This window comes from Lactuca sativa, chromosome 5 (genome assembly GCF_002870075.4).
Source record: "Lactuca sativa cultivar Salinas chromosome 5, Lsat_Salinas_v11, whole genome shotgun sequence".
Taxonomy (NCBI): Eukaryota; Viridiplantae; Streptophyta; class Magnoliopsida; order Asterales; family Asteraceae; genus Lactuca; species Lactuca sativa.
In genome coordinates this window covers 338,981,814-338,993,885 of record NC_056627.2, presented here as the reverse complement: position 1 = coordinate 338,993,885, position 12,072 = coordinate 338,981,814, and the positions used below count along the sequence as shown (strand labels likewise).

The 12,072-nt window shown below is 32.8% G+C and overlaps 2 protein-coding genes across 3 annotated transcripts; both read left to right on the top strand.

The window, feature by feature from the left end:
- The first annotated feature begins 3,805 nt into the window (after window positions 1-3,805).
- On the top strand, window positions 3,806-6,212 carry LOC111921054 (13S globulin seed storage protein). Its single transcript, XM_023916644.3, has 3 exons — window positions 3,806-4,172; window positions 4,841-5,561; window positions 5,680-6,212. The coding sequence occupies exons 1-3, from the start codon at window positions 3,977-3,979 to the stop codon at window positions 5,831-5,833; spliced, it is 1,071 nt and encodes a 356-aa protein (XP_023772412.1). The 5' UTR covers window positions 3,806-3,976; the 3' UTR covers window positions 5,834-6,212.
- Window positions 6,213-6,787: 575 nt separating this feature from the next.
- LOC111921053 (DNA repair protein RAD51 homolog 4) lies at window positions 6,788-11,107 on the top strand. 2 transcript variants are annotated; one of them, XM_023916641.3, is made up of 9 exons: window positions 6,788-6,946; window positions 7,755-7,834; window positions 8,937-9,052; window positions 9,129-9,210; window positions 9,377-9,508; window positions 10,208-10,324; window positions 10,417-10,566; window positions 10,662-10,814; window positions 10,908-11,107. In XM_023916641.3, the coding sequence occupies exons 1-9, from the start codon at window positions 6,859-6,861 to the stop codon at window positions 10,941-10,943; spliced, it is 954 nt and encodes a 317-aa protein (XP_023772409.1). In that variant the 5' UTR covers window positions 6,788-6,858; the 3' UTR covers window positions 10,944-11,107. The 2 variants fall into 2 exon arrangements, with proteins under 2 accessions (XP_023772409.1, XP_023772411.1); XM_023916643.3 differs by having other exon boundaries at window positions 7,710-7,834.
- Window positions 11,108-12,072: the final 965 nt, after the last annotated feature.

The following is a 12,072-nucleotide window of genomic DNA, read 5'->3' as shown; positions in this document are numbered from 1 at the left end:
ACATAAAATCAAAGGATGTGCACATTCATGTCTTCGCCTTGCCACGATCATTTAAAGTACATTACAATGAACTGAAACTGTAAGCCAAAGCTTAGTAAGTTCTCCCAAAGTACCACCACACAACACGTAACATATACAATCCTACATGTTGGGCCCACAACCTCCCGGTTGGATTACCCTGACCCACATCCTCCTAGTTGGATTGCCATGCATGTCACGTACTGGGTCCATAACCTCCCGGTTGGATTGCTCCGGTTTGTTGACTGACAACACAAAGCAATAGTCTCAAACCCAACATAACATGTCGAAATATAAAAGATAACAATCATATTCAACATACAGATAGTTATGCAGACATAATCACACATAATCCTACATATCTACTAACCTAACGTATATCATCAACCATCATACAATCATACTAATCTACCACATACTCAACATATCATCAATCACTACATATATATATATATATATATATATATATATATATATAAGGATATCACTCAAATGGGCCATCATCAAGTAAATCGAGGAAAAATCACCTCTCAATCTGAAAAAGATTGTTGAACAGGACACAACTCCGAACCTCAACTCAATGGTAACCTAATCATCAGATAATGACCAGTCTCAATTACAACTCAAGTTATCCAAAATACCCTTAGGTCAAACTTGGTCAAAGTCAAAATCAATCCACACTCAAAAGTCATACAATCCACTAATCACGTCGTGACCCTTAGTGGTCACATCATGACCTAATAAGTCCAAATTAGTCGAGGAACCCCATCCTCACGTCGTGACACCCTTATGTTCATGTCGTGAGAATGCTTTGATCAAAAGTTCTTAATGAACCTCTTAGTCTCTTTTTGACCCATCAACCAAATCCCCCAAAGAGTCTTATTTACTCCAGAACATCATAAAATTCATGGCTTTTTGGACATGCATGTTCAATGCACGTCCCAAACACTAGCTAGGGCACAAAAAGGAAAAACGACATCAAATCTCATGCAAGAGCCATAAAACTCAACCATCTTCCAGATCTAGCATCTATACTACTTAAGGTACACTGGAGATTCATAAAGTTGGCAACTTTATGGATTTCGACCACTACATCATCTTGAACATGAAGGATTAAGCATGAAAACTTATATTTAAGATTATGGACTCATAAAGCAATGAACTTGAAACTTACAAAAGGTCCAAAAGATGTGTAAATGCTTGGTGTTGAGACTTGAATGCAGAATCAGTGGACTAGATGCTCTTCTCTTTCTTTTCCTTGGCTAAAATCACCACAAATAAACTTTAAGATAAAATATGGATGTTAGAGTTTCAAAGGGGACTACAAAAATGTGATGGAGGCTGAGGGTGGGCTAACCCTAACCCTCACTTCCTTTAAATACGAAAATAAAACCCCCAAAATTAGGGTTTCCTGTCAGGGAGTCCCCACGTCGTGAGCCAATATGTGCTCACGTCGTGAGCCAAAAAATGATGCGCGTACTCATTAAAATCCTCACAATGTGACATATATTCCTCACATCGTGAGTACGGTTAAATTATTTGAATTTTTAAACTTGACAATTGCTCACCTGAACTGAATGTTACATTTTTCCACAAAAATCATATGTGATTAACCACCTATAATGACACGTGATTAAATAAATTAGAAAAATCATTGAATCGAGGACGTAAAAACGAATCATTTACATATAAATCATATGTGATTAAATATTGAAAAGATAACACGAAAACAAATCTTGTTCACATAAATCATATGTGATTACATACTAATCATATGTGATTATATATGTCTAATCGCATATGATTTATATGGACAAAATTTATTTTTGTGTTGTCGATTCGATAGTTGGTATCGTGTATTTTATGTATCCAATCACATATGATTTATATGGACAAGATTCGTTTCGTGTGCTCGATTTAATAGTACACACACTTTGTGGACAAGTTTCATTTTAACATTCTCAATTCAATATTTGTTCTTGTATATAATCACTTGTGATTATACGTATCTAACCACATGTGATTAAATACACAAGACCAACTATTGAATTGAAAACGCAAAAATGAATCTTTTCCAAATAAATCATATGTGATTATATACATATAACCAAATGTGGTTATATATATCTAATCACATATGATTTACACGGACAAGTTTCATTTTCACATTATAGAATCAATAGTTGTTATTGTATATAATCACATGTGATTATACGTATCTAATCACATATGATTTATATGGACGATATTTGTTTTTTGTTTTTTTTTTTTTTTAATTTTCGATTCAATATTTGTTTTCATGTATTTAATCACATATGATTGTATGTATATAACCAAATATGATTTTTATTTGTAAGATTTGTTTTTGTATTCTTGATTTAAAAGTTGTTCTTTGTCCACACTAATCATATGTGATTAAATACATATAATCACATACAATTAAATACATGAGAAAAATTATTGAGTCAAAAAATTGAAAACGAATCATGGTAAGTGGTGGGTAGGGATGAGCAAAAGGACCGGACCGGCCCGAATCCGGACCCGACCTGGGAACCGACTTCGACCAAAATCAAGAACCGAACCGGCGCGACGGTTCTACCGGTTCTTGTCGTGTCTTCAAATGTTGGAACCGGTTCTCAAAAAATAGTATCATACGGTTCCGGTTTTGCCGGTTCTACCGGTTCCGATTATATCGGTTCCGGTTCCTACCGGTTTCCGATTCCAAAAATCCACAAAAATAACGTCCCGGTCCCGGACCGACAGATTCCATCAGATTCCAGTTCCGGTTTAGGTACTGGTTCCAGCTGGTTTCCCCGTCCATATGCTCATCCCTAGTGGTGGGTGGGTGGTGGTCATAATGGTAGGTGGTGAGTGTGTGGTGTTTATGGTTGGCAATGGGGGTGGTGGTGGTGGTGGTGGATGATGATCATATAGTTGGCGGTGACGGATGGTGGTGATGGTGGTGGGTGGTGGTTTGAAAAAGTGATAAGTGAGAAAGTTTTGAATTTCATCTTTTTATACTGTAAAATAAAGTTAGATGGACAAAATTTATGATTTTTATACCTTTAAAATGTGGAATTCACCAATTTAATATGTTGGTTCTACGAAAATGGCAATCAATCTTATAAAAAATCACCAAAATATATTGTCTCGAAGATATTTTGCTAACTTCGTTGGTTTATATGCAAACTTGATGAATGATGACCATTTTCGAAAAATCTTTAATTTTTTCCTTATATGGTTTGTAAAGTAATTAATAAATTGAGCATAATTTATCAGTTACTATATATTTACTTGATGATGGCCAATTATACAATACCACAAAATAAAATCAGTTACAGAAAGAAAATGGACCGTTGTCCAATTTTAGGTAGATTCCATTTCCATCCATTGACACATGGCGTGTTGGCCGCTTTATATTTTTATTTTCTTTAAAGTTATCTATTAATAAATTTAATAAACTATTATCACATGTTTTATACATTTTCTTTTTTTATATTTAAACGAATATTTTGTTTGTTCTGATATAATATATATTTTTATAGTTTTATAATTTAAAAATAAGAAAAATTAATTATACGAATAACTTTTATTTATTTATTTATGAAAAGTTGGATTAACTTATGGATAAAGTTTAAAATTTGAAATATTTGAATTATTTATATGGATATGGATATGGATAAGTGAATGTAACGTTTTAGTTAAAATTTGAATTGATTTTATCTCCATATACACACTCTAAAAATAAATCATTTTTATTTACTGAGTCTCGATTTTCCACATTCCCCGTTTATTCATCCGAGTTTGTTACACACAGAAACACACAATCTCTCTCTCCCATTTCACTATAAATGCACCATCTGATCACTTCCCTTCACCAAGCTTTCATCTCATAATCCCAATTCTCTTCGACAATCAATCAAAATTCGAATCGTGATCCTTGTTGCTGTATCGGAAAATGGATATCGATTTGTCACCAAAAATGCCTAAGAAGTCATACGGAGGTGCCGGAGGATCGTATCATGCATGGTGCCCCAATGAACTCCCTATGCTCCGCCAAGGTAACATCGGTGCTGGTAAACTTCTTCTTGAGAAAGGCGGTCTTGCTCTCCCTCGCTATTCCGATTCTGCTAAGGTTGCTTACGTTCTTCAAGGTACCGATTTCAGTTCTGTGATTTGAATTATTTTATTGATTCATTCGAATTTTGTTTGACGATGATTGATTCGGTTGATTGTTGTTGTTTGATCATGATTAGGTTTTTTAATCGCAGTTGTTTAGTTTCTGTTTTTGATCAGTAACTTGATTCCTAGTACTGTTAGATCGATATCACGTCGATCTGAATTCACCACCGACACACAACCACACACTCGATACAATACAGATTTTCCAGATTTGTTACTATCATACTATCATTTCTTCGTTCTGACTTCTGAATTCCTGTTTATTTAGATATATTTCTTTTGTCTTCACGCTGATTCACTAGACTCACGTTTATTTGATACCTAAATGATAGTTTCGATCTTTCTCCAATGTTATCATCTTCTTATTTTTCAATAGTTTAATGATCCGATCAAACACGATTTCGATTTTAAATTGAGACAATCCAAAAGAGATCTGGAAAAATTATTAAAATGTCCCTCACAACCTTGCTCTGCATCTCTGATTCCCGATTAGTGGATAGTATTTACTTTTCTATTGACTTCTACTTTCTTATTATTTAATGTAATCAAAGTCAACTCTTATTAGTTAATCCTTTCTTTCATTTTATGTTTGCATACTCTTGATTCACACACATACAATTAATTAATTTTCTTTTGAAAGGCAATGGAGTCGCTGGCATCGTTCTACCTGAGAAAGAAGAGAAAGTCCTAGCAATCAAAACAGGCGACACCATAGCCCTCCCTTTCGGTGTAATCACATGGTGGTTTAACAAAGAAGACACAGAGCTCCAAGTCCTCTTCTTAGGCGACACCAAAACCGCCCACAAACCCGGATCCTTCACCGACTTCTTCCTAACCGGATCCAACGGCATCTTCACCGGTTTCTCAATGGAATTCGTCTGTCGTGCATGGGACGTAGACGAATCCACCGCCAAATCCCTCGTGGGTTCCCAAACCGGAAACGGAATCATCAAAGTCGATTCCGGAGTCAAGATGCCAGAACCAAACAAAGACCACAGATCCGGAATGGCATTGAACTGTTTGGAAGCTCCATTGGATGTCGACATCAAGGGTGGTGGTAGGGTGGTTGTGTTGAACACCAAGAACTTGCCTTTGGTTGGTGAAGTTGGATTAGGAGCTGATCTTGTGAGGTTGGATGGGAATGCAATGTGTTCTCCTGGATTCTCATGTGATTCTGCTCTTCAAGTGACTTACATTGTGAGGGGTAGTGGTCGTGCTCAAGTCGTTGGTGTTGATGGGAAACGTGTTCTTGAAACTACTGTGAAGGCTGGGATGTTGTTCATTGTTCCTAGGTTCTTTGTCGTTTCCAAGATTTCTGATAATGAAGGCTTGGAATGGTTTTCCATCATTTCTACTCCCAAGTAAGTTTTTTGTCTTTCAGCTTTCAATCCATCATAAATACATGACATGACACATGACACTTCATATATTGAAAATTGTATTAAATGTTTTTTTTTTTTTTAATTATAAAAATTGCAGTCCGATATTCACTCATATGGCTGGAAGAACATCGGCGTGGAAGGCGTTGTCACCTGAGGTGTTGCAGGCTTCGTTCAATGTGAGTGCTGATGTGGAGAAGACATTCCGTTCCAAGAGGATGAACAGTGAAATCTTTTTTGCACCATCGAAATGAGAAAGCTATGGGTGTTACTTTTTAGGTTTTTTTTTTTTTTTTTTTTTTTTTTTTTTTTTTTTTTTTTGGTAGAATAATGGCTAGCATTATTACTACTTAATAATTTTTGGATTATGGTTTATGGATATTGTTGCTTCGAATAGTTTTGGTGTTTTGGATTGGATTGGTTTGGTTTTTTCTGATAATAGGATGTTTTTTTGCACCATTTTCTAGTATTTCTCTCTTGCCTCTGTTGTTTCTGCTATTTTTCTATATGTATAGGGAGGTTTTCATTTTTTTTATCCATGGAAAAAAGCACAGTTAGGGGTATCGTCTCCATGGCGAAAGTGGATGGAAGTGTTGTTTAATTTCATATTCTACTAATCTTTCTTTGACTTGATCTCCATAGCCATGTTTAATTGCATGATTTATATCCAATTTTAATCAAGTGGCCTATGGTCAATTTGAAATGAGAAAGATTTTTGACACAAAGATGTTAACGCATATGATCATATTTAAGATACTTTTAATGAATATAATATTAATCTCATTTATATTTAAAAAAAATGAAAATCATGTAACTAGTTAAGATAATGTTTTTTTTTTCTCTATAAATATCTTACATTACCTACCCCATATATTTAAACATAAAAGTTTATTTTATTTTATTTTCAAATATATTAAATATTATATTATTTGAAATAAAAAAATTGAAAAAAAATCTGATAGAAATACATATGAATAACATATTTTCAAAATTTTTTAAATGGAAAATAAATAAAAAACCAATTCATTTTTTATAAATTTTCTACTGAAAAGAAAAACCATTTTTCTGTAAATTTTTCTCAAAAAAAAGAAAAAAAAAACTGAAAACAGTTTTCAACAACGCACGCGCCCTTTGGCCAAAAATAAAAATAAATAAATAAATAAAATAAAAAATTAAATTAAATTGACATTTTGCAATTTGTACAGTTTGTTATGGAAGGGGTGAACTTATTTTAGCAGTAGGGGTCTTAGTTCGAAACGCCTTGGTTGGCGACGGAGAGATGGGTGCATTGAAATCTCTGGAGGAGGTCTATCACATAATCGACGCCAACTTTCTTCAATTCTGTGCATCTCGCGGCATTTTTTCCGGTAAATTATAAACACTTTCAGTCATTTACTGCTTGCGTTTATTTTCTAGCCCTAACTTCATAAACCTCTCTTTATTTCGCACGATCCAGATATTATGTTCTTGATTCCGTATGAACTGTTCTTTTTGTTGTATGTATGTGGATATTAGATACTAGTAGGGTTTTATCGAGCGGATTATAGATGAATTAACTGGTAATTGCAGGCTGTGTCTATTGCATTTGACGTGTTATACGTGTGTGTGTCCTTAGGTTGGATCACTTTAGACAGTTGTTTGGTTGTAAGTTAGATTGGTTCGTTTTTTATAAACTAATTTAGGCTCTGATTTAATCTCCCATACTTTTCTGTTAAAATCTGAACTAATAGGCTTAGGATTATGATAATTGGAGGTTTTTACGAGTTTATGTGAGCTTAGTTTTTGAGGATTGGCCTTAAAAATGGGTTTGATCTTACCTTAGGTTCATTTTAGAATAGGATTATTTGGCAATTTCTTCTTTTGATCTTTGAGGATTGGCGTATATGTATTTCCTTAGCTACATTAGTATTCCCATACTTAGGAAACTCTGTGGATAGGAATTAGGAGAAAGTAGATATCATTCTTGATTGGATTAAATAGAAATTCTAGGTTAAAGATATACATATTTTGTTCATTCTTTATTTACTTTTGCAACTCTTTTCATCATCCTTCCATAACATAACAAATTAACAATATCCTGTTCCTGAAAGATTCTTCTTACCTGTCTGATATACATGTACAATTTATCAGAATTGTCAGGAGGATGAACCTACTCAGTGTTTTTCCTTTCCACAGTTGAAGATTTCTTAGTTCATGATGTGTCCATGTTGATGGCTTCTGCAGACAAACTCTCTAATTCAGATAGATTAAAACAGGTTAATTTTTAGCTAAAGTTTGTTTTTCTTCTATATCTAAGGTTTAAATGCAAGAAATAGCAATATACTTTCATATCATTCTTAATAAGTTTTTGTACTTTGGAAAATATGCCTCATTTGAGCATAGTCCTTTCAACCTGTTTTTTTTGTTTTTGTTATTATAGCACTGAAAATTGCTTTGTATTAGTGGTATATTTTTCAACTAAGTTGCACGGAAACGGATACGGTAATGGGAAACGGATAGGGAATGGAAACGGGAAACGGCAAAACCCAAAAAATTAAGATACGGATACGGCAAAGATACGTCAATATAAAATTGTGTGTGTGTGTGTGTGTGTGTATATATATATATATATATATATATATATATATATATATATATATATATATATATTGATGTCAAGTTCCGCAATGGAGGTTGATCTATTGATGTAGTTGATGATCCTTGTGTTTCTTGAGAAGCCATAATCGATGATGTGATTAGGAATTAAGAGAATCAAGAATGGTGATGAATGATGATTGACGATCCTAGTGAATTGTGATCGACTAATCGTCTTTGATCGAGAAAACAAGAGACGACTCACGACAGGGGAGACTTTGATTGACGATCGGTTAGAGACTTAAGGGAATACCAAATACGTTTTGAGCCTTAAAAACAATAGCCCATTAGTCTTTTTTGGATTTAAACTTAAAAAGCCAATGTAAACCTTAAAATAAAATAGAAACGGCTAGGAAACTTCATCGAAACTTTAAGGAAACTTCGCAGAAACGTTTCCATGATATCCGATACTTCCAGGAAACGTTTCCAAGGAGTTTCCATGGAGTATCCGTTTCCATGGAGTTTCGGAAACGGAAACGGCAACCTTAGAGAAGTTTCCATGCATCATAGTTTTTCAAAGTAAAATGTTTTTATCATAAAAAATGAAAGTAAGATGCTATGATAAACATCAAACAAATCAAAGAAAGTGCAACTACATTGCTTTTTCTTCATATTAACCCCATATTTATTCTTACATTGCTATAATTGGATATAAACAAATCAACAAAAGTACATTGCTATTTCTTGCATTTAACTCTTAACACTAATGTTACATTTCAACAGGGTATCAACCAACTTGTCTTGATTACTGAAACCTACCATCAACCATGGATGAATGGTTTGATGTTATTGGAAGATAGAGAACAGAATAAACATTATATATCAACAGGATCTGAAAGGTATATACATATATTAATATTAATATTTAATAATAATGTTTTTTTTTATTTAATTGAGTTAATATAAATGTACCAGCTTTGATGTGTTACTCCAAGGTGGATTGCGTGAGGGACATGTAACAGAGCTAGTGGGCCCATCATCATCTGGAAAAACACAAGTTAGAATTAAATCCATGTCATTACAAAAAAGATATTAATATATATATATATATATATATATATATATATATATATATATATATATATATATATATATATATATATTTTCATTCTGTTTATCATGAAACTGATAAATTGTTAGTATGATTTCGGACAATTGTATAGGTTTGCTTTCAAGTTGCTTCAAATGTGGCTTTGAAGAAGGGTAATGTCGTCTTTTTTGACTCGGGAAACTCGTTTTCTCCTACACGGATTAAACAAATGGTTACCCATATATCTGGTTCAGAGGAGAATAAGGTAATTTTTGTTTTTATTGTATTTTTTTTAAAGTTTTTGTCCTTTTTGTTTGGTTATTGTAATTACTTCTTTTCTCCAAAGTAAGGTGTGTAGTTTGACCTTGTGAATTTTTGGTGCATCCTAGATAACTTGAATAATAGAGTAAATTACATTATTGGTCCCTGTGTATAGCTGATTTTTGCAAATTTGTTCCCTGTGTGGTCCAACTTTTTAAAATGACCATTTTGCCCTTGTACCAAACCCAAGAAAAAGGTAGACCATTGATACCAAATTTGTAACTCTCTTAGTTTCTAATTTACCTGTTGATGTTTTTCAAAAATGACCATTTTTGCAATGTTATAAACCTTAATTCAAGTATAAGAAAAACGTACAAATTTGGTCCCTGTAGTGTATGGTTTTTTTCAGGTTTGGTCCAATGGCAAAATGGTCATTTTCAAAGTTTTGACATCTAGGTTGTTAATTAAGACAACACAGGGACCAAAATTGCTAAATCTGGTATATTCATGGGCCAAAAATGTAATTTACTGTGAATAATGTTGTTTATATAGAGTAGTTATATTTTGGATTTTGTCCAACAATTTTTTTTTTTTTTTTTTTTTTTTTAATACTTTTTGGTCCCTAATTCACTGTTCAGAATGTGTTTTAGTAACTTAATATATATTATTTTACATCAAACAAAAAAAAACTGTATATGTTTAGGTGAATGGAGGTGTTGAAGAAGCAATGAGACACATAGAATGCCATGCGGTATTTGACATATATACCCTGCTAGACCTTCTTCATCAACTAAAGTTAAATTTAAAATCTCAATCTCAGGTTTGATATCATTTTCTTCACCATTTATTAAAAAATTTCATTTCTGTTATATGATTAAAAGTTTTAAAAACTACTAGTATATCCTAATGCAGAAAAAGTCAACAGAGCTGATAATCATTGATTCAATATCATCACTCATTGCTCCAATTCTAGGAGGCAGTAATGCTCAAGGACATGCATTAATGGTTTCTCTTGGATACCTTCTCAAGGACTTATCACACCAACACAACATCGCAGTTTTAGTCAGCAACTTCACTTTGACTTAATACAGAAAGTCAACAAGACTTTTCCCATCAAGTCCCTTAATTAATTAATTTTTTTTTTACATATTTAAAAGGTTACAAATCATATGGTTAGTGGAGAAGGAGGTAGTTTGAAGCCTGCTCTTGGAGAGAGTTGGAGAAATATTCCACATGTGCAGCTACAACTTTCTCAACACCATACAACAACCAACATCTATGGTGTCTATATACTTAGGCATCCTTACATGGTATGTTTGTTTTTCACACCTTAATAATGGATTTTCTTTTTTACTTTGTAATTTTTATAAGTGTTATTTTTTTTTTTTATCATCTTCATCAAGGCATCTGGCAAAAGTGTGAATTTCATGATTCCATGATAGCAAGAAGACTGATGCGCATGTGGTAAGTTGGTAACAAGTTAATATAAAGTTTAAATTGTAACTATGTAACAAATGATGCATCATTGATATCATTTTCCAATTGCATAGAAAGCCAAATATAAAAATAATATATTTGTCAATAATTTATGGTACAAACTATACTATGTGATGTAGTTGTCATCACATCACATCGACATCCATCTCAAGTCGCTAGTAGTTTACAACTATGTTACAAGCGACATCACATCTTTGGGATTTTTCTATTAAATCATGATAATAATAATAGTAGTTGGAAATGAATAATTTTATAATGATAATAAATTATAAAAATATAATTTTTTATTATACAAAAATGCCACATCAACATCGTATGGATGCCATGTGGACAAACCGTGCCAACTAAGGACCACCCATATATATAAATCCCGAAATAAATGTTTGGTTCACATACTTACACGAATTGATGATTGTAAATTGTGGTATAGGAACTGTTTGCAAATAATTATAAGTTTATGTCTAACATTTTTAAAATATAAGAATTCAGAGCTAACAATGAATATTATATATCCATTTGTATGATACTCAACTTTTTGTATGCATGTTGCGCCTGTCTTTATCTGTCCACAATCTTACGATTATATATAAAATAAACACGAATGATATTAAAAGCCCCCAAACAATATCATTACGCATTTAAGTAGAACATGATTTATAGAATGAAAATTAAAAAAAAGTTCGAGTTTTTTAATCCTTTACATGTTAGACGAAACGCTAATTCTAAACCATAGAATAGAAGAAAAAATAGATATCGTATAATGGACGCAGACTATAATATTATTATGGAAAGAATACTAAAATTTAAATTTTTTAAAAATGTATACATATCCTTATTTGGTTTAATTGGTAAACTGAATATCAAATTTTGAAACAAAAAACCAAATTGAATAAGGTTTCGGATAACTAGTTAAACCAAAAACTGAACCGATAACCAAATAAAACAAATCTTATTCGGTTCGGTCGGTTTAATTGGTTTTGGTTTTTTAACAATTCTACTTGGAGTTTGGCGAAAGATGGGTGTCCAACAGCTTACATTGTCTCCTGCTCCTACTCTTCTTTCCATTTGTAC

Excerpts from the sequence above, each read along its gene's own strand:
- LOC111921054 (XM_023916644.3), top strand. The coding sequence starts at position 3,977 with ATGGATATCGATTTGTCACCAAAAATGCCTAAGAAGTCATACGGAGGT. Across the intron at positions 4,173-4,840 it reads GGTTGCTTACGTTCTTCAAG|GCAATGGAGTCGCTGGCATC; the intron begins GTACCGATTTCA and ends TTCTTTTGAAAG. Across the intron at positions 5,562-5,679 it reads TCCATCATTTCTACTCCCAA|TCCGATATTCACTCATATGG; the intron begins GTAAGTTTTTTG and ends TAAAAATTGCAG.
- LOC111921053 (XM_023916641.3), top strand. The coding sequence starts at position 6,859 with ATGGGTGCATTGAAATCTCTGGAGGAGGTCTATCACATAATCGACGCC. Across the intron at positions 6,947-7,754 it reads ATCTCGCGGCATTTTTTCCG|TTGAAGATTTCTTAGTTCAT; the intron begins GTAAATTATAAA and ends TCCTTTCCACAG. Across the intron at positions 10,325-10,416 it reads ATTTAAAATCTCAATCTCAG|AAAAAGTCAACAGAGCTGAT; the intron begins GTTTGATATCAT and ends ATCCTAATGCAG.